The following is a 20025-nucleotide window of genomic DNA, read 5'->3' as shown; positions in this document are numbered from 1 at the left end:
ATTTTCATCCACATTTTTTGCATTTTGATAGCAACTGTTCCAAGACACTTGGGCATGTTCCTTCACCATTCGTCCTTTTAAAAAAAAAATCACCTGGGCAAAAAATGTGCTGTCTAAATCATTCTGTGAATTTAATCTATTTAATGTCATCTGCAACATCTCAGGCATCCTTTGAAATTTATCTCATGATTGTAAAATTTTGAATTACAACCATAGTGTTTAAAAGCCTTTCTTCTTGATATGCCTGTGGCTCTTTAATTATTTCTAACACCACAAGCATCCTCCTCCCTTGACGTCTGTGCCACCCTCTGTCATTCCCTCCATTTTACCCACAAGAATTCCATTCTTCTGCCTTTCACTTCCAAAACTTCTGCTTTGTAATCCAAGAATTAGTGCCTTCAGACATTCTACCTCCATGCTCTGAAATTTCCTTGTAAAATCTCCTCTTCTGTTTGAGTAAGCTTGTTAGTCATTCCAATAACATCTCTTTTGTTTTGAGTCTTAAGAGTTTTTCAGCACAGAAGTTGACCGTTTTTCCCACTGCATCTTTGCTCATCATCATGTCATTCCATACTAATCCCCAATGCCTGCATTAATTCCATATCATTCTCTGCCTTATCCATCCAAGTGCCTGTTTTAGACAGCTCTTAAATATTGTTACTGTTCCTACTTCCACCACATGCTCTGGTAACTCATTTCAAATATCAACTACTATTTCTGTTGAACGTGTATCCCTCAGAAGTCTTTCATAGCTCTTTCCTCTTAAGTTAAACCTATGCTCTCTAATTTTAGATATCCTGACTAAGGGAAACAGACCCTATCTATGCCTCTCATAATTTTTCATACCCCTATTACATCACCTTTCAGCTTCCTTCATTTCAAGGAAAACCAACTCGGATGATTCAATTTCTCTTTATAACTCAATCCCGCAAATCCACGCAACTTCTTAGTTTAACTCTTTAAAAAAAAATATTTAAGACCATTTTGTTTCTGCTAAATCACATCTTTTTCATACTTTTGTGTCCCGAACTGGGCATAATATTCTAAGTGTGGCCTAACCAACGTTGTATCATGATGTCCCAACTCTGAACTCAGTGCCTTGGCCAAAGACGGATGCAATGTGCCTTCTTCAATACCCCATCTACGTGTGTGGTTGCTTTCCAAAAACCCCAAGGTTACTCTGTTCAACAATTGTCTTCTTACTCAATGAAACTCTTTGGATTCTTTTCTTTGCTGAAGTCCCAGTATGTAAATTAATGTTTTCTTGTCAGTTCAAGTTATAGAGATATATAGTATGGAAACCGGCTCTTCAACTCATGGTGTCTGCGCTGACCATCAACCACTTCTTTTTAACTAATCCTATTTTAATCTCATTTTTCTCTCACCACTTATTCTCATCATTTACCCCCAGATTCTTCAACGTCAATGGATGTGAATACTGCTGTTATAGTAAGAACTAAATACACTCTGTTTTATTCTTTTTTCAGCTGCAAGTTTTTCTTGGGTATCAGTTTACTTTTGAGAAATAACCTTTAGTACGATTAGCAATTAATAAAATCATGTGATGTTAATATGCAGCAGTTTGAGTCGGACCTTGAAATATTTGATATAATGTATTATTGGTACCATGAGGTTATTATTTCTTAAAGGCAGAACTAAAAATCAAAGTGTATGTTTAAAACTAATGATCTGAAGAATGATTTTTTTTTACCTTAGAAATACTGTGATTATGATATAAGCTGCTCAACAAACAAACATGTGCATTTGGTCAGATTGTGTGGGAAGTTTGATTGGAAAAATGTTCTGCAGAAACTGCTAATACATCATTTTTAACCACATATGAATTCTTGTGAAAAGCACATTTCACAAGATGCAGTTAAATACTTTACATATGGCTTTTTACTTAGCAGGATTGAACTAATGTCGAAATACCCAGTTTCCATGCATATATTTTTGTCCTTAGGCATGCAGTATGCAAGCAAAATGATCTAAAGAATGTCACTCAAAGATTCTGCCCATTGATGACTGCTCTAGACTTTTGTTCTTTCTTTCTTTGGCTTGGCTTCGCGGACAAAGATTTATGGAGGGGGTAAAAGTCCACGTCAGCTGCAGGCTCGTTTGTGGCTGACAAGTCCGATGCGGGACAGGCAGACACGGTTGCAGCGGCTGCAGGGGAAAATTGGTTGGTTGGGGTTGGGTGTTGGGTTTTTCCTCCTTTGCCTTTTGTCAGTGAGGTGGGCTGAGACTTTTGTAATGAGCAGAGAATTGCATTAATTCCTCATTTATGCTGTAATTCATTACATTTTATAGAAATCATTCCAGCATCGAAATACTATTACATTTTCGTTTTTATTTGCTGGCCCAGGTTCTCCTGCAAAGACGTACAGATCTTTTTCTCCACAGGCATTTGATACGCCACCTGCACTTCCCAGATCTCCTCATAAGGTATGGTTGATAATAAAAGCATTTATTTCAACAGGCTATCAGTAGGAAACCAGAGAGGAAAAAATAAATTGGATATAGAAACACAAATACATAGCTTTTCTCTATATAAAAAAAATGCAGTGAATTTATTTGTCACATTATAACCTAGTACAATGAGGGTTCTTCAGTAAGCAATGTAATGTTCTAACATTTATACAGCCATATGACATACAAGAACATGAACACATTGGGAATAAAAGATCAATGAGTACCAAGTCAGAGCAGTATGCAGAATGGTTATATATGAATTACAAGGAAAAAAAATCAATCTAGTATATTTATTAGAGTAGGTTAGCCTCACAAGATTGATTTATCCATTCATTTTTAGCTTAAAAGTAGTGTTAAAGTAAATAGTTATAACAAGTCTAAATAGGAAATAAAGTTAAGTCCATCAGCATCAACAAATAAATGTGTAAATACCTTTCATTATTCTCATAGCAAAACTACATATGCAAGTGGAGCTTTAGTAATTATTTCTGGAATGCCTTCGGTTTGCTTTGACATTGGTTATATGTCATAGGAAATCTACCTAATTGTTTTGCATTTTTCCTCTTACCCTGCAGGGTTCTGTTCAGTCGTTGACACCTTCACCCACAGATTATCAATCTTTGGGGCCAGTTTACAATTCACCCATGCTGTCTGGAAGTAATAGCAGTGGTATCTCCTCCCTGAGTCGGGGAAGTGTGACTGAAACTACCCTGACAGATGGAACAATTACATGTACCTTAATTGGCTCTGAGGAATTAATTAAAAAGGAGAATGGAACTTTTGCTTGTATGCCACCACGCTACAATTTATCTGAACAAAACACTGGAACGTCAAGACGTCGAGCTCCCCTACCTCATAGCTTGTCTGTTCCTGCCAGTGCCGAACCACCAGCTCTTCCTCCTAAACCCCATGTACTGCGCGTACATAGGTCAGAAGGTGAGAACAGAATGGATGAAATCCTCGTCAGACCGAGATCCCAGCCTCGCAAAGTCTCACAACTATAGAGGGGATGAAGAAAATAATTTGCGATGTGTATTCTATTCAACGTAAGTGGTAATTTGACCAAAAGAATCCAGGTGGGCACCTTAAATGATTCATTAGTTATAGAAATTCTGTAAAATATATATCAATATTGTTTTATACGAAATGTCAGGATCCAGTAAATGGTTAAGTTGCAGGTTAAAAGTGATAAGCCACATTCCTGTTATTAATGCACATGCTTTTTATTTTGGAGTTGTCAGTCGCCAGGGTGAATAACTGATGCAATAGCAACCATGCAGTTCATCTTCAATTACTGTTTTTATGAATGCACGTACAGGATTATGTGCATATATTTCATACTCCCATTGTGTTTCTCCAACAGGAGATAGTTTTATTGCTGATTCACTCTCTCCAAATCTTGTCCTTTTGTGCCTATTTCCTCACTCTTGCACTTCCTCATATTTCATTTTTAAGTATTTTGCCTTGGAAGCGAGTGCCCCAAATGGATGCAACACCCCCGCATTAACTTCACTTGTTGTATTTTCAATTATGAAGTTGTATTACCCAAGCATTAAGATAGGGACTGGGCTGAGATTGATAATTGGAACCTTTGCTGTGATCAGTGAGGGAAGAAAACCAGAGACTTGTACTTTGGGTCTGGGTGCACAATAAAAAGACATTCGAGGGGCATCACTGAGGTCAGGGGACTTGGGGGAAGAAAGGAAAGGGTTTGTGCTGCATTTGGGGTGGGGATAATCAGGGAACACAAACACAAGGCCCAATTTTATCTGCTGAAGGCTGATCTCTGCTGGCTTCAACTCTTCTTCTGTGTCAATTTCCCATAACCCTCAGTTCTTCAATCATTTAAATATTTATTGATCTTCACCTTAAATGATTTCTGTCCCTGAAATGTCCACGCATCTCGGTTTTAAATGACTAGCCTCTTATTTTGTTACTATGTCCCTTTATTCATGATGCTCCCATTTGTGGAAATATCTCAACATCTACCCCCTAGGGATTTTATTCATTTAAATAAGGTCAGCTCTCATTCTTCTGAACTCCAAGAAACTATCTCACCTCTCTTAACAGGAAGGAGGACTGGGGTGTGTGCCTTGAGTTGGGAGAGTTGTTAGAAAGTTTTGAGCTATGGTTAGGTGTGAAGTGAAGGTGGGGAGGGAGTTGGTGGGAGGGTGATAAAGAAATACAGAAAACCATTATGACAGTATTGAGGTCATTGGTGTCCAGAGGAGGGATTTGAAGCTTCATTGGGAAACTTTGGGATTGAGAGGGTAAAATATTGGTGCTGGGAAACTTTTCCGCAAGACAGTAAGAAAGAGAGATACAGGCAAAGTCAGTCAACTAATATTGTAAAGCACAATGCAACAAGAAGTCTCAGAGTAAGAATCTGGGGAAGAACTATGGGACTGTTGACTTCCAAGACAACATTGATTCGTGAGTTCGTAACTAGTGCTCCACACATTCATTAGTCATTAAATAAAGTTTCCCTTTTATTTGCACCAGGCCTCAACTATTCAGATATATTCTAGACTGCCTTGAGCAGGCACTGGGTAGATGAAAATCTTGATTGCCAATTAAAGTAACAGTGACATCAATTTGTTCTGGGTTAGTTTGGACAACCCTGAAGTATTCTGGAAAGAAGTTTGTTTTTGGTTATGCACCTTAAACTGAAGATTTCATTTTGCATTGTTATTAAAGTTCAGTTCATTAATTTACACAGTAGAATTTTAGAAGCGGAGAATGTAATACTCTACACGACACATTTTGCGCACAGTCCTAAAGACAGATTCCTACTCGAAGATCTTAAGGCTCCTTTTATTCATGTGTAGCATCACTGCGTCAAAAAAATTGACAAAAAAGCCCTAAGCCACTCTCAGCAGTCATTGAACAGAAAAAACCATAAATACTGGAAATCTACAATAACTGCACGAAATACTCAGCAAGTTGATGACCATCAATTGGAAATGTTAATTCTGTTTCCATCTACAGATTTTTACTTGACTTGTGGACTATTTCCAACAGTTTGTTTTTCTATAATAGTTGGTCTCCGTTGCAAGAAAGCATATAAATCTGTTTTTATGACTCTTGTTTATATCACATTGTTCATGTAGAATTACAGAATTTTAGCACAGATTCTTCACACAAACAAGTGAACATCTATCACTTTACCACTTTTCCCCCTGTTGAGAAAAACTTCCAATCCTTTCCCCATAAGTATATAGATGTTCATTTTGAGCATGGGTGAACAATTATGTCCAAATTGGGTACAGATTGAGGTTAGGTGATTTTCTGACTACTTTCTATACAATGTTTAAGAAAATTAAATCATGAAAGACTTTAATTTTACAGTTTTGCAGTTAGGTCTGTATTTTAATATTTAATTATACAAAAATAAGCTTTAGCTTGCAGGAATTAAGTTTGTGGAGTGGTGGTTCATGCTGAGGCAATGAAGCAAATTTGAAATCTGAGCAGTGCCTTCAAATATGATTATGTAATTGACACTACACAGATTTGGGCTTAAAACAGAAGCTCAGTGGTTTATGTAAATTGTTAAAAGATTATTAAATACATCTTTTTCTCTTACACATTAGGTTGGTAGTTAATCGTTTCTGACAATTAAGAGTCCATTCTCCTCAGTTTTTTTTTTAAAAGTCCACTTACATTTAATTTATTTTTCTTCAGTCAGGTGCCTGCCTGAATGCTTTTAGGTTGCACAAATATGTTGAAGTTCTGCTGTGGTCGTTGTCTATATTTACAAAGGGATAACTTATTCAGGTGCCAGAGGCCTCTATCAACCCCCTACAGTTAATAGAACAAATTTAATTACAATAAATTATATTTTGAATTTTGTTTCTGAAGAAATATTCCAAGAGGATTGGCCAAAGAGGGTACCAGGAATTTCTTTTCAAGATTTAAAAAGGTTCAGTTAATGGAAAGGATAAGTGTTTTTAAGAATCACATCACATTAAACTTCAAATAATTGATTAAGAAAAGGGCTAATTTAAACATTCATTAGAAAAGCACAAAGTACATGTAAGATTCAGAGTGACACAGTTATTAATGACCACTGCATCTTGACATGTATAAATGCGAAGTGAATGTTTATATCCAAAAGAGTTATTTCTTGGAAATATTTTGACAAATTAATGTTGAACTAATGTTTTAAAATAGGAGACAGTGGAAACACAGTTCTATTCAGAGGGTTTCTGGGATGCAAAGAAATTGTGTACAAATTGGAGGATTTTTACAAATTGGTTCACTAACATAGATAATTATAACGGATATATTACTATGTTATAAGAAGGAGGTACTGGACAGCACAAACACACTTGATTAGAAGTGAGCACCAGAATAATGGCAATTTAATTTTCAGCTAAATCACAGCCACTGTTTTGATTTTGAAAATTATATATTGCTACAATTTATTTCCTAAACAGAAAAAAACTTCAGAAATTAAGATCTCTAAATAATTGCTTTCTTTTCAATTTTCTGAGTGTTAAATCGCCCTATGTCATGTACTGGAATAGTTGTACCTATCTGAGTCTGCTGAATGTTTCAGAAAATCATAAACAATAGAAAACTCCTAATAATGCAATCACCCCATTTTGCACATTTTTTATATGACAAGTTCGCCACCAAAATGATAAAACTGCTACTTACACATTGGTCTCCAGAAACCTGTGCTGAAAATTTGTTTGGATGTTAAGTGAATGTAGCACTCATTTTTGTTACTACCCCTCGGCAGTGCCTAGGGTCAAAAACTGAAGGGACCAGGGATACCCACCTGCGATGCCAGTATCAGCCACAGCTGTATCTCCTGTCATTTTCTGTGCAGTTACTTCACAGGGAAATTTCTATCACTGACCATGAGTTTCTGAGTCGAGAGCTCAACATTCACAGTGGCCCTGAAAATCCCCTTTGGATGCATTTTAAATTAAACCAGATCCACTTAATATCAGCATATATTGAGCCATATATGAGCATGTTTTCTGCTTTTCCAATTTCCTTCTTTCTTAAAATGGCCTCGTTGCGAATTACAGTTGAGTTACCATTAGCAAATTTGTTTTCGACTGAATTCTTCCATTCTTTGTCTTGGACCAGAATGAGATTCTATTGCACACCTGCCTGCGCACGCATTCATCATTATTGATTGTCCATTAAAGGATCAACCAAACCACGGAATTGTCACAAATCACAAATGTGTTTTGGGGAGTAGCCCATGACCTCAATTTGATTAGAGTATTTACACCACCATAAAATAGTTTGGAGGTTTATTTTATATATAGATCATAATTGTACGTCAAACTTTTCCTGAACTAAGTCATTCATTTGCGTTTTAATCAATTTGTATGGCCTTTTCCCTATCTTGCAGTTCACTGGTATATCAAATTTACCACTTCTTTCCTCATCTGCTCTTATTCTATTCTATGCTGGAAAGGAGAACCTTGTAGTTTCTTTTTCCACAATGCAAAGTTTTAAAATGACATGAACCTCATGACTCTGCTCAGCATAACCTCCAGTCTATTTGTATAATACCATTAATAATTAATTCCCTTTGATGTGTGGTCAATTTCTTAATGGAGAGAAACATGCAGCTAAATTGTATGTGGCAAGGTCACACAGCAAATGATAAGTGACATGAAATTGTTTTAGTCACATTGAGTGGATAAATAAATATTGGCAGGGCTGATTTTTCTTATGCTTTAAAATAATGTGAGAAGGCGGATATGACCCTAATTTTAACATGTAATCTAAAAATCAGCAAATTCAGTAAAGTACCACCCTTCAGAAAAACATAATAGTGTCAACCTAAATTAGGAATTCAAGTCTTGGATTGGGACTTGAATCAGTTGAACATGTTGCAAGTGTGTCCACTGATTGTGGCTGGCATCTTAAGTTTAAAATGTTTCACATGTGAATAGTTGGCAGACATGTGGTGGGGGCAATTGCATTGTACAGGTACACAATCCTTTTCTATCCAGACATCTAAAATCCGGAAAGCTCCAAAAACCAGTGGTGCTGGTCCAGGAGAGGGAGAGAGAGAGCAGTGCAACTAGTTTGGGTGGGGGAGGGGGGGGGGAGGGGGGAAAGATGGCAGCGTGACTCGGGTGGGCAGAGGAGGAGAGAGAGAGAGATGGCAGCGTGACTCGGCTGGGTAAGGGGGAGAGAGAAGGCAGCGCCACTTGGGCGGGCGAGGGCGGCAGCGCGAGGGGGAGAGAGTCGCCAGTGCGACTGGAAGGGGGTGGGGTACGGTAGCACAATTCGGGGGGGCTTAAAACTAGGGCAGCTGGCATTTGCTCTGAAATCCAGAAAAATCCGAAATTCAGAACACACTGTCTGTCCCCCAAGGGTTCCGGATAAAGGATTGTGTACCTGTATTCCATTTTGAAAATCTGATTTCATTGACTTTGACCAAATTGCACTGATCAAATTTCAGGTGTGGCACAATGTTTATTACATTTGAGCAAGTACCAAACATCAGTGCATCTTTTACCATTTATCCAATTTATGTTACATTCCCAGTCTCTGTTCTGTTGTTAAACCTCGAATTTGCCTTTTCTATAAATCTTGTTCAAAAATATGCACATACATCATGTCATAGGGTTTGCCACAGTTCACATGGGCTGTCATTTACTTAAAGCATTTGAAGTTTGTCGAGCAGAATTGATATTGCTGATTATTGAAGTAATCTCAAGTGTACTAATTAAGTATTGGGATTTTAGTTTCCCATTTCGTCCTGCTTCTTCTCTGTGAATACCATTGCAGCCTGTTTCTAAATTACTGCCTTTAATAACCTGCTCAAAATAATTGCCAATGTCCCAGAAATCCCCAAAGTCATTTTCAGATTCTGGATTAAATGCCATTTTCCCCAATTATTTTTAACCCATGTTAGTCCTTCTTGTATTTATATTGAGTTGTTAGTGAAATCAAACACAATGACTGACTGATAATTGCCAGATTTCATTTTCCACGATTATCAAAGGCAGGCAGAATTGAAAACTGATCTCTGACTTGCTATTTGTTGTTTTGTAGAGTCAGCCAGGATGAACACTATCCCTGTTGATTTTAAATAGATTATCTACTTGGGCACAATATAATACTCATGTCTTCCCATGAAGTTCAGGAAATAGTCATACAAAGTATTTCCCATCTGGCATCAATCCAGTGCTTTGATCAAGGTACTTTACAAAAAAAAGAGCTAAATTCTTCAGGTGACAATTGACTTTGACTTTGGCTTGGATGAACTGCAAAACAGGAGAACCAAGATAATATTTGGGGTGTCAATTATAAATAAGCAATTTAGAGATCCTTGTCTCTGAAGAAGCTAAGTTGACTTGTGATCTTAGTGACTTTGGTCAAAAGCAACAAAAAAAAATGCAATTGTACAGAAATTAAGGATTTCTAATGTTTTAATTAGGATTGATTAAATTTGTTATTATTTGTAAATGTAAAATACAATTATTGTAATGTTATTACTCTATGAATTGCCCTTTTTGTGGCTGCTGTGTAAAAAAAACTGCATTAAGGATACAAGCACTGGTATATTTTAGATGTTCGGTGCAATTTTGTTTGGCAGCGCTGGTAAAACTCCGGGGAAAATTAACATAGGATTGGTTAAACAAAAGCTGTATACAAATGCATTACCTTCAGAGCCTCAGAATGTATACTTGGCTCTCATGACCCATTTACCAAATTATTGTCCCTGATAGGATCGCAGATCCAATGCATTAGTTATTTATTTTCATGGGGGGAAACATTGCATATTTTTCACATACAAGTTTCAACCTGATATTTCCTGAGAAGGTAGTGTATTTACAGAAGTTTAATTCTTCAGCAGTTTATTTTGAGTAATTCCAGTTGCTCTAAGTTGCCTTTGTGCATGCTGTATCCAGCTACTAGTTAGTACAAAGGGCTGGCCTAATTATCACCACCACTTTATAACATGAGTGCAAATGCAACACATCTTTAATCCTCTGCCTAGTTTCTGTGCAATTACTTTGGACTGCATCAAAATTAATAGTATGGAGATTTTCTTGAATAAAAGGTAAACACTTGGGTGAATTAAAAGAGAATACAGTACAGTTAATATTAAGCTTTTAATATAAATTAAAATTCTGCAGGAGTTCTCACAGATTGAACTTTTTTTAATATTCAAAGAGCAAATTATACAGTATGAATGTTGTTGCATTGCCAAATGTTTATCTATTAAGATTGTACATAAGTTTTTATAAGAATTCAGCCATATTAACTTGCAACATTGAATGTTGAAAGAAAAAAATTCCTAATATATGTTTAGTATTTATATGCTGTTTAGTGATTATATGTAAGCTCATAGGAATACATTAATCTTTGAGCATTTATTAAAATGCTGGTATCAGATTTCTCTTCTACTCTGATTCCTTTTGCAACAAGCTGAGTTATCACTTTTCAGTAATGTAATTTGTTGTCAAAGCACAGGAAAGCCTAAATGACTGTATTTTATTAAAAAAAATGTTTGTACAATTAATTTTGCTTCCTAAATCTTGGCAAGATTTCAAAATATCCAAACTGTATCAAACTTGCTTACAGTATTGTCTTGTATGATATTTTTGTATATATGAAGTATACTTGCTGAGGGTCAGTGTTTTCTTACAACATAAAGCACCATATCCAGTGTTTTGTTGGTAACCATCGACTGATTCCAAACGTTCTGGATGTTGTAGACAAAGCTGTCAGATATGGCTTCATTTTATTCATGAGGTTATTGTGATGTTTTCAGTAACTGATGGCACACAGTGACTATACTAGAATGTTCATGGATGAAAATAAAGAAAACATTTTATCTCCAATTTGACAGAGGCTTTTTGTAATGAATGTGACGTGGCTGGAAATACTTGAATTTTTAAAGTGTAATTTGATTTTTAAAACTGAGCAGTATTGAGCTTTCTTTTAGTTTTTAAAAAAAATCTAGCTTGGAATGCATGTATTTGAAGATATGAAAAGCAAGTGCTTCCTTCTTTGGTACACCAAATCTGTGCACAATGCTCCACTTGTGGTCTCACCAAGGCTATAAACGCAATGGCATCCTTACTGACATTATCAAATCTGACATAACAAAGGCCAACATTCCTTGTTGTACCTGTATATAGTAAAATCCCCATTATCTGGCATTCAATCAACTGGAAACTCAAACAACTGACCAAAAAAAAAAGGAAATAAATAATTTCAAATAAATAAGACTGGGCAGGTGCGCTGAGACCTTGATGGACCTGTGCAGGTTTGCCCTGCTGAACTAGCAATGTTGCTAAATGCGCTGCATTCTTTTTGATGTCGCCACTTGCATTGAGGTAAGTTGCATTGTGGGTGTGAGGTAAGTGTGCTGATGGCCTGACCGGGACATTTGCATGAAGGGACTAATCAGGAAACTTATGTGGCAATGAGGCGGGTTGTGCTGAGGACCTGACTGGGAAACCTGTGTGGAGGTAAGTTGTCAGCATGAGGAAGGTGTGCTGAGGGCCTGACCAGGGCACTGGCATACTGGAGGTGAGTCGGGTTACGTCAAGGTTCTAACTGGGACACTCGGATGTAGAGCCGGTCGATGCCTTTCGCTGCTGGGGAAGCTCTCCCAAAATGTTTTCCTATCCCTGCCTAGTAAGTCTTTATTTTTATTAGTATTAAGTAGTTTAGTAAAGGCTTTATCTGTAAACTTGAGGGAGGGAGTTAATTATGAAGTGACAGCTGCTAGCACAACGGTTATAGCTCGAGCGACTGGGATTTAAAGGTTGTCAGTTGCAGCAATTTATTGATTAAAGTGAACTTTACATAATTAAGGACTGCGATACTGATTTTTTCCCCCAAATTTCTTTACATTTTGCACTTTTTTTTGTCTTTTAAATGGTGTATTCTTAATGCAGGTGTATTAGTGAGGCATTTAAGAATGAGTCTGTCAACTAGAAAATTTCCATATCCAACATCTGCTATCCATGTAGGTGCTAGATAATGGCGATTTTACTTTATTAGCGTTAACCAATTTAAGTACAAGCCCACTGAACTATCTTTGAACAACTGAATCTCTCACCATTTAATGAAAATAGAGGAGCTTTGGGTTACAGAAGACACGACTTAAAGAAATTGAACTTTATGCAAATTTCCCCACAAATGTGAAGAGAGGAGAGACCACCATCACGATGAGTTCATAAAGAAGATTGAATGTCCTGCATCATCCTCTTGTAACTTTTCACTTTGTCTTTATTTCACAAAATCATTCATTGCTTTCAATTCCAGCTGAAGTGCATGCTTTATTTGACTTAATATTAAAAGTTTAGTGGCTTCCATTGGTCTAATTATGGAATGCATTAGGATGGACATTGCAGATAATCAATGAAAGAAGTGTATGCAGAGCGAGATGATATGCATAGCTCTTGAAAATGGATGACGTGATGCTGTACTGAGAGAAAACAAAGTAGTTATACAGTAAAACCCCTGTAATCTGGAATTCAAGCAACTGGCAAAAAATATTGCAGAAAATAAATGAGGTTTTTTTAAACGTGAAAGTTTAAAATTGATACATATTGACATTAGTTTTCCATTCATGCAACCTCAAATAACTGTAAAATTCATTTATCTGGCATCTACCAATACACATAGGTGCCAGATGCCAGGGGTTTTATTGTATTTGGGAAGTGGAGTCTCAAAGGCATGAGGTTTTATTTCTTGGCTTTGGAGGAAATTATTTGTTTCTGACTTGTGGTTAGTTCTTTAGAACTGAATCTTTACATAACCTTTCTTTGGTGTCTGTTAAGTGCATCAATGTGGATAACAACACTTTACCAATGATTCCTGCGATACCCCACAAGTTATAGCATGCCAATATGAGAATGGTCGATTTTGTCCTACTCTTTCATTCTATCTGATAACACTGGACAATGAAGATTTTTGCTTTCTGAATTTTTGGGTGCATAAGAAAATGATCTTAAAATTGTCCTATAGCACTGGTTTTTTTAGATATAACCTATTTTTGTGACTTGCTGTCATTTTAATTTTACTTCAAACATATAAAACTATGAAGTGCAACATTATATTGAAAATTCACTTTCTGCATTTGCACTTGGACTTCTCTGTTGATCTTGGTGCAGTCAGTGACAAACATGGTGAAAGATTTCACAGGACATTGTGACCATGGAAAAGCAGTATCAGGGCAACTAAAATCCATCAATGTTGGACAATGACACAAGAGACATCAGATACTGATTATGAACAAAAATCAATGAGAAAATATTTTTAGGTCAGTTGAACTAATGCAATGTGTCAGTACTCATTATGCAATTAAACATGCTAAATTCAATCAAAGATTTTTTGAATATTTTACTTTAATTTTTTTCCAAGACAGAACATTATTACATACATCATATAAATAGTATTGTAAAATTAGAGTCTCATATGATTGCCTAAATGTCACCCCCCTCCCCCTTTCCAACTGCTAACATTAAAGAAACAATCGTTCAAAAAAGGGATATTTGAGCATGCCTTCATTATTTAGTCCATTTCTTGATCTTCAGGAATTCAACGCTATTAACCTAACTATATTATTTAAACCTTATCGGGGAAGTTAATTATATCCTTAAGACAGTATGATTCTAATAAAGTTGCCATAAAATTCAGTCAAAGTTGAAGTTTCTCCATCTTCCAAATAATGCAGCAAATCTTAAATGATCTGTGTTGAGCTTCAAATTGTCTATCATAATTTCCAATTTGTTTTCAGGAAGCAAACCTTGGGGAAAAAAATTGTTGTTCAGTGTAACCATTTCTTAATTCATGTAAAATATGTTAATTCCCATTCCATGTGCTCTAAACTTGTTGATCAACCTCTTGTGTGAGACCTTGAGTAAATTCCAAAAATTGAAATGCACATTAATGGGTTCTTTGTTATCTATTAATTTATTCACCTTCTCGAAGAACTCCAGCAGATTACTTCAATCTGAGTCATTCATTATTCAACTATAACACTGCAGAAATATTTTGCATTTCATGTTTAAAAAGTGATAGGAAATAGGTTGTCTTTTCCAAATCAATGAGTTTGCTTTTAACTATATTTGATATATCAGCCAAAACTTGCTTTTCTCAGATTCTTTATTCATTAGTTTCATTTTTTATACATTATTAATTTGTTGAAACCTCTGTATAATATTGAAGTAATAGACATGTTCAACAATGATTTAAATCTGTGAATCTATGCATTGCTAAATTTACAATAATCTGTTCTACATGCAAACATTATTGTGTCCTGGCATTATTATGTTCTATTTTTGACTTTTGTGTTTTGCTTATTTTCTTTAAAAGTTTAACATTTTAAAGTGTATTAAAATGCAGATTTTATCTAGCAGATAAGGAACTGACTCCTGAAATTGACAACTGCTGGAGATTGTGGACTTACCGACAACTTTACACCCTTTCAAGGTGGCTTTGAGATACTGTATTCTCCTTTGCCAATTAAGCTTCAGGGCAATTGCTTTAACTTTTCCTCTGATAAAGTCATCCCATGACAAGAGTATGGAACAATGTGGTCATTCTTGGCTTCTGGCTTGCAAATAATATCGGCTACTGAATGTAATTTGATCTCTGTTCGGTGGGTGTTATTCAGGGAGAGGTCAATGTTGTTCACTTATCCTTCCAGTGAATTTGGATGATTTTGTGGAGAGTGGTGGTAGCATTTTATTTTCAGTGAATTAAGCTTGATCCATTTTGTTCCAATCTGAAGACACGCTCCCTGAATTACAACATCAATACTGTCGATCTGGTGGCACAAGAGATGTAATTTTGCATTGGGAAACTCGCACTAAAAACCTCCAAGGAAGAATACCAGCCACTATAATTATTACTTTTCAACCTCAATAAAGCCTTTGACTCCATCAGACAGGAGAAGATCATGGAACATCCTCCTCTGTTTTGGCTCCATCTTGCATTTGCTCCAGAGCAAAACTGAAACCATGCTATTAACAGGTCTGAACCAGAACCCCCGTCTCCGTTTTCTGTTCAATGTAACAACCTCTCTGTGAAGGTGGCGCTGGGAGGCTGTTCAAACGAGGCTGACCATCGTCCAGAACCAACCAAGTGCAGGGTGCAGACAATGCACGCTCCAAGCCACTTTCATGACTTGCGCCTTGATCATCATTCGGTGGTCTTCTACTTTCTTCTTTGGCTTGGCTTCGCGGACGAAGATTTATGGAGGGGGTAAAAAGTCCACGTCAGCTGCAGGCTCGTTTGTGGCTGACAAGTCCGATGCGGGACAGGCAGACACGATTGCAGCGGTTGCAGGGGAAAATTGGTTGGTTGGGGTTGGGTGTTGGGTTTTTCCTCCTTTGCCTTTTGTCAGTGAGGTGGGCTCTGCGGTCTTCTTCAAAGGAGGTTGCTGCCCGCCAAACTGTGAGGCGCCAAGATGCACGGTTTGAGGCGTTATCAGCCCACTGGCGGTGGTCAATGTGGCAGGCACCAAGAGATTTCTTTAGGCAGTCCTTGTACCTTTTCTTTGGTGCACCTCTGTCACGGTGGCCAGTGGAGAGCTCGCTATATAACACGATCTTGGGAAGGCGATGGTCCTCCATTCTGGAGACGTGACCCATCCAGCGCAGCTGGATCTTCAGCAGCGTGGACTCGATGCTGTCGACCTCTGCCATCTCGAGTACTTCGACGTTAGGGATGTAAGCGCTCCAATGGATGTTGAGGATGGAGCGGAGACAACGCTGGTGGAAGCGTTCTAGGAGCCGTAGGTGGTGCCGGTAGAGGACCCATGATTCGGAGCCGAACAGGAGTGTGGGTATGACAACGGCTCTGCATACGCTTATCTTTGTGAGGTTTTTCAGTTGGTTGTTTTTCCAGACTCTTTTGTGTAGTCTTCCAAAGGCGCTATTTGCCTTGGCGAGTCTGTTGTCTATCTCATTGTCGATCCTTGCATCTGATGAAATGGTGCAGCCGAGATAGGTAAACTGGTTGACCGTTTTGAGTTTTGTGTGCCCGATGGAGATGTGGGGGGGCTGGCTGATGGAGGACCTCAGTTTTCTTCAGGCTGATTTCCAGGCCAAACATTTTGGCAGTTTCCGCAAAGCAGGACGTCAAGCGCTGGAGAGCTGGCTCTGAATGGGCAACTAAAGCGGCATCGTCTGCAAAGAGTAGTTCACGGACAAGTTTCTCTTGTGTCTTGGTGTGAGCTTGCAGGCGCCTCTACTAACCTGTGTCTTTTGGCCCATACTCTGGACCACAGAGAGGCACATGGGGAGTTCCTCCCTCTGAAGGCAGGTTGAAGAAATTGCCACTGATTGAGGGAAAAATATTTCAAAAGTGGCATAAGTTTCCTGGTCAGCAAAGGATTCCTGACCTCTCTGCCATGGAACTAAGGCGCCTTCCTACGGATCGTCACCAGTGGCACTCAGTTCTGCACCTGACCATGAAATAGCCCACGGGGGAGGGGAGGGAAAGGGGAGGGGGCCCTCGGGGAAGGGTAGAGGAAGGGGAAGGATAGAGGGGGGGGGGGGTAGAGGGGGGGGGGGGTAGGGGGGTGGGCACGGGGGAGCACTGCTGCAGGAAGAAAGCACGACCCAAACGCCTCGGCTTTTAGTTCCTGCTGTCTGATAAGGAGCGAACACTCGTCCCAGCTGCAGATTCCGGGGAGGGGCCCACGGGTGAGTGGAGGGGGAGGGGGTGCTAGGACGTCGTGCATCTGCAGATCGAGTACCGACAGGACCACCCTGGTGTGACACCCCCCCCCCGGCCCGACCGACCGACCGACCGAGGTGGGTGTGCCTTTGAACGGGGCCCTGTAAGGCGACGTCCCGGCCGGGAGTGGGCGGGGAGGGAGGAAGTGACGACACGGGTTTCCGGGCCGGGGGTGGAAGTGGTGCCGGTGAAACGGTAACGGTTGGGGCCGGGGCGAAGGTGCTGCAGATGCGTGGCTGTCTCTTTCAACAACTTCCATCCGCTCCGCCCTGGGGTCTTTCCGGTCGTCCCCCCCCCCCCGCTGCCTGGCTGGGTGGCAGGTTTCTCCCGGGCCCTCCGTCCGCCTCATCCCGGCTCAACCTGTCCCTGGATCCCGACCTTCCGCCCCTCCCACCACGTGCTGTCCAGCCACCCTTCTCTTCCCCCCCACGTGCTGTCCAGCCACCCTTCTCTTCCCCCCACGTGCTGTCCAACCACCCTTCTCTTCCCCCCACGTGCTGTCCAACCACCCTTCTCTTCCCCCCCCACGTGCTGTCCAACCACCCTTCTCTTCCCCCCCCCACGTGCTGTCCAACCACCCTTCTCTTCCCCCACGTGCTGTCCAGCCACCCTTCTCTTCCCCCCCCCACGTGCTGTCCAGCCACCCTTCTCTTCCCCCCACGTGCTGTCCAGCCACCCTTCTCTTCCCCCACGTGCTGTCCAACCACCCTTCTCTCCCCCCCCACGTGCTGTCCAACCACCCTTCTCTTCCCCCCCACGTGCTGTCCAACCACCCTTCTCTTCCCCCCCACGTGCTGTCCAACCACCCTTCCCCCCCACGTGCTGTCCAACCACCCTTCTCTTCCCCCCACGTGCTGTCCAACCACCCTTCTCTTCCCCCCACGTGCTGTCCAACCACCCTTCTCTTCCCCCCACGTGCTGTCCAGCCACCCTTCTCTTCCCCCCACGTGCTGTCCAACCACCCTTCTCTTCCCCCCCACGTGCTGTCCAACAACCCTTCTCTTCCCCCCACGTGCTGTCCAACCACCCTTCTCTTCCCCCCCCACGTGCTGTCCAACCACCCTTCTCTTCCCCCCACGTGCTGTCCAACCACCCTTCTCTTCCCCCCCCACGTGCTGTCCAGCCACCCTTCTCTTCCCCCCACGTGCTGTCCAACCACCCTTCTCTTCCCCCCCCACGTGCTGTCCAGCCACCCTTCTCTTCCCCCCACGTGCTGTCCAACCACCCTTCTCTTCCCCCCCCACGTGCTGTCCAGCCACCCTTCTCTTCCCCCCCCACGTGCTGTCCAACCACCCTTCTCTTCCCCCACGTGCTGTCCAGCCACCCTTCTCTTCCCCCCCCCCACGTGCTGTCCAGCCACCCTTCTCTTCCCCCCATGTGCTGTCCAGCCACCCTTCTCTTCCCCCCACGTGCTGTCCAACCACCCTTCTCTCCCCCCCCACGTGCTGTCCAACCACCCTTCTCTTCTCCCCCACGTGCTGTCCAACCACCCTTCTCTTCCCCCCCACGTGCTGTCCAACCACCCTTCCCCCCCACGTGCTGTCCAACCACCCTTCTCTTCCCCCCCACGTGCTGTCCAACCATCCTCTTCCCCCCCACATGCTGTCCAACCACCCTCCCCCCCACGAGCTGTCTAACCACCCTCCCCCCACGTGCTGTCCAACCACCCTTCTCTTTCCCCCCACATGCTGTCCAACCACCCTTCCCCCCACGTGCTGTCCAACCACCCTTCTCTTCCCCACACACATGCTGTCCAACCACCCTTCTCTTCCCCCCCCACGTGCTGTCCAACCATCCTCTTCCCCCCCACGTGCTCTCCAACCACCCTTCTCTTCCCCCCCACACGTGCTGTCCAACCACCCTTTTCTTCCCCCCACACGTGCTGTCCAACCACCCTTTTCTTCCCCCCACACGTGCTGTCCAACCACCCTTTTCTTCCCTCCACACGTGCTGTCCAACCACCCTTCTCTTCCCCCCCACGTGCTGTCCAACCACCCTTCTCTTCCCCTCCCACGTGCTGTCCAGCCACCCTTTTCTCCCCCCCCCACGTGCTGTCCAGCCACCCTTCTCTTCTCCCCACGTGCTGTCCAACCACCCTTCTCTTCCCCCACGTGCTGTCCAGCCACCCTTCTCTTCCCCCCCCCACGTGCTGTCCAGCCACCCTTCTCTTCCCCCCACGTGCTGTCCAGCCACCCTTCTCTTCCCCCCACGTGCTGTCCAACCACCCTTCTCTCCCCCCCCACGTGCTGTCCAACCACCCTTCTCTTCCCCCCCACGTGCTGTCCAACCACCCTTCTCTTCCCCCCCACGTGCTGTCCAACCACCCTTCCCCCCCACGTGCTGTCCAACCACCCTTCCCCCCCACGTGCTGTCCAACCACCCTTCCCCCCCACGTGCTGTCCAACCACCCTTCTCTTCCCCCCCACGTGCTGTCCAACCATCCTCTTCCCCCCCACATGCTGTCCAACCACCCTCCCCCCCACATGCTGTCCAACCACCCTCCCCCCCACGAGCTGTCTAACCACCCTCCCCCCACGTGCTGTCCAACCACCCTTCTCTTTCCCCCCACATGCTGTCCAACCACCCTTCCCCCCACGTGCTGTCCAACCACCCTTCTCTTCCCCACACACGTGCTGTCCAACCACCCTTCTCTTCCCCCCCCACGTGCTGTCAACCACCCTTCTCTTCCCCCCCACGTGCTGTCCAACCACCCTTCTCTTCCCCCCCACGTGCTGTCCAACCACCCTTCTCTTCCCCCACCACGTGCTGTCCAACCACCCTTCTCTTCCCCCCCACGTGCTGTCCAACCACCCTTCTCTTCCCCACACACATGCTGTCCAACCACCCTTCTCTTCCCCCCACGTG

The 20025-nt window shown here is 41.9% G+C and overlaps 2 protein-coding genes and 1 long non-coding RNA gene across 16 annotated transcripts in view; 2 read left to right on the top strand and 1 right to left on the bottom strand.

The window, feature by feature from the left end:
• Positions 1–8557, top strand: part of LOC138746060 (dedicator of cytokinesis protein 4-like) — a 282285-nt gene extending 273728 nt beyond the window's left edge. For all 4 annotated transcript variants that reach the window (XM_069903813.1, XM_069903812.1, XM_069903810.1 and 1 more), the window contains exons 51-52: positions 2366–2445; positions 3048–8557. In XM_069903813.1, coding sequence (XP_069759914.1) covers positions 2366–2445; positions 3048–3476 — 509 coding nt within the window. In that variant the 3' untranslated portion in view covers positions 3477–8557. The remainder of the gene's footprint in view (positions 1–2365; positions 2446–3047) is intronic.
• A 5243-nt stretch (positions 8558–13800) lies between these two features.
• Positions 13801–15923, bottom strand: LOC138746058 (uncharacterized). The gene is made up of 2 exons (XR_011346678.1): positions 14885–15923; positions 13801–14221 (listed from the first exon to the last, which is right to left on the bottom strand). It is a non-coding gene; the product is annotated as an uncharacterized lncRNA (long non-coding RNA).
• A 1387-nt stretch (positions 15924–17310) lies between these two features.
• Positions 17311–20025, top strand: part of immp2l (inner mitochondrial membrane peptidase subunit 2) — a 454378-nt gene continuing 451663 nt past the window's right edge. For all 11 annotated transcript variants that reach the window (XR_011346674.1, XR_011346676.1, XR_011346675.1 and 8 more), the window contains exon 1: positions 17311–17355. The gene's annotated coding sequence lies outside the window, so the exon portion shown is untranslated. The remainder of the gene's footprint in view (positions 17356–20025) is intronic.

Source organism: Narcine bancroftii, chromosome 11, assembly GCF_036971445.1.
Source record: "Narcine bancroftii isolate sNarBan1 chromosome 11, sNarBan1.hap1, whole genome shotgun sequence".
Taxonomy (NCBI): domain Eukaryota; kingdom Metazoa; phylum Chordata; class Chondrichthyes; order Torpediniformes; family Narcinidae; genus Narcine; species Narcine bancroftii.
Note: the sequence above shows the minus strand (reverse complement) of the source record. Positions and strands in the feature narration are given on the sequence as shown.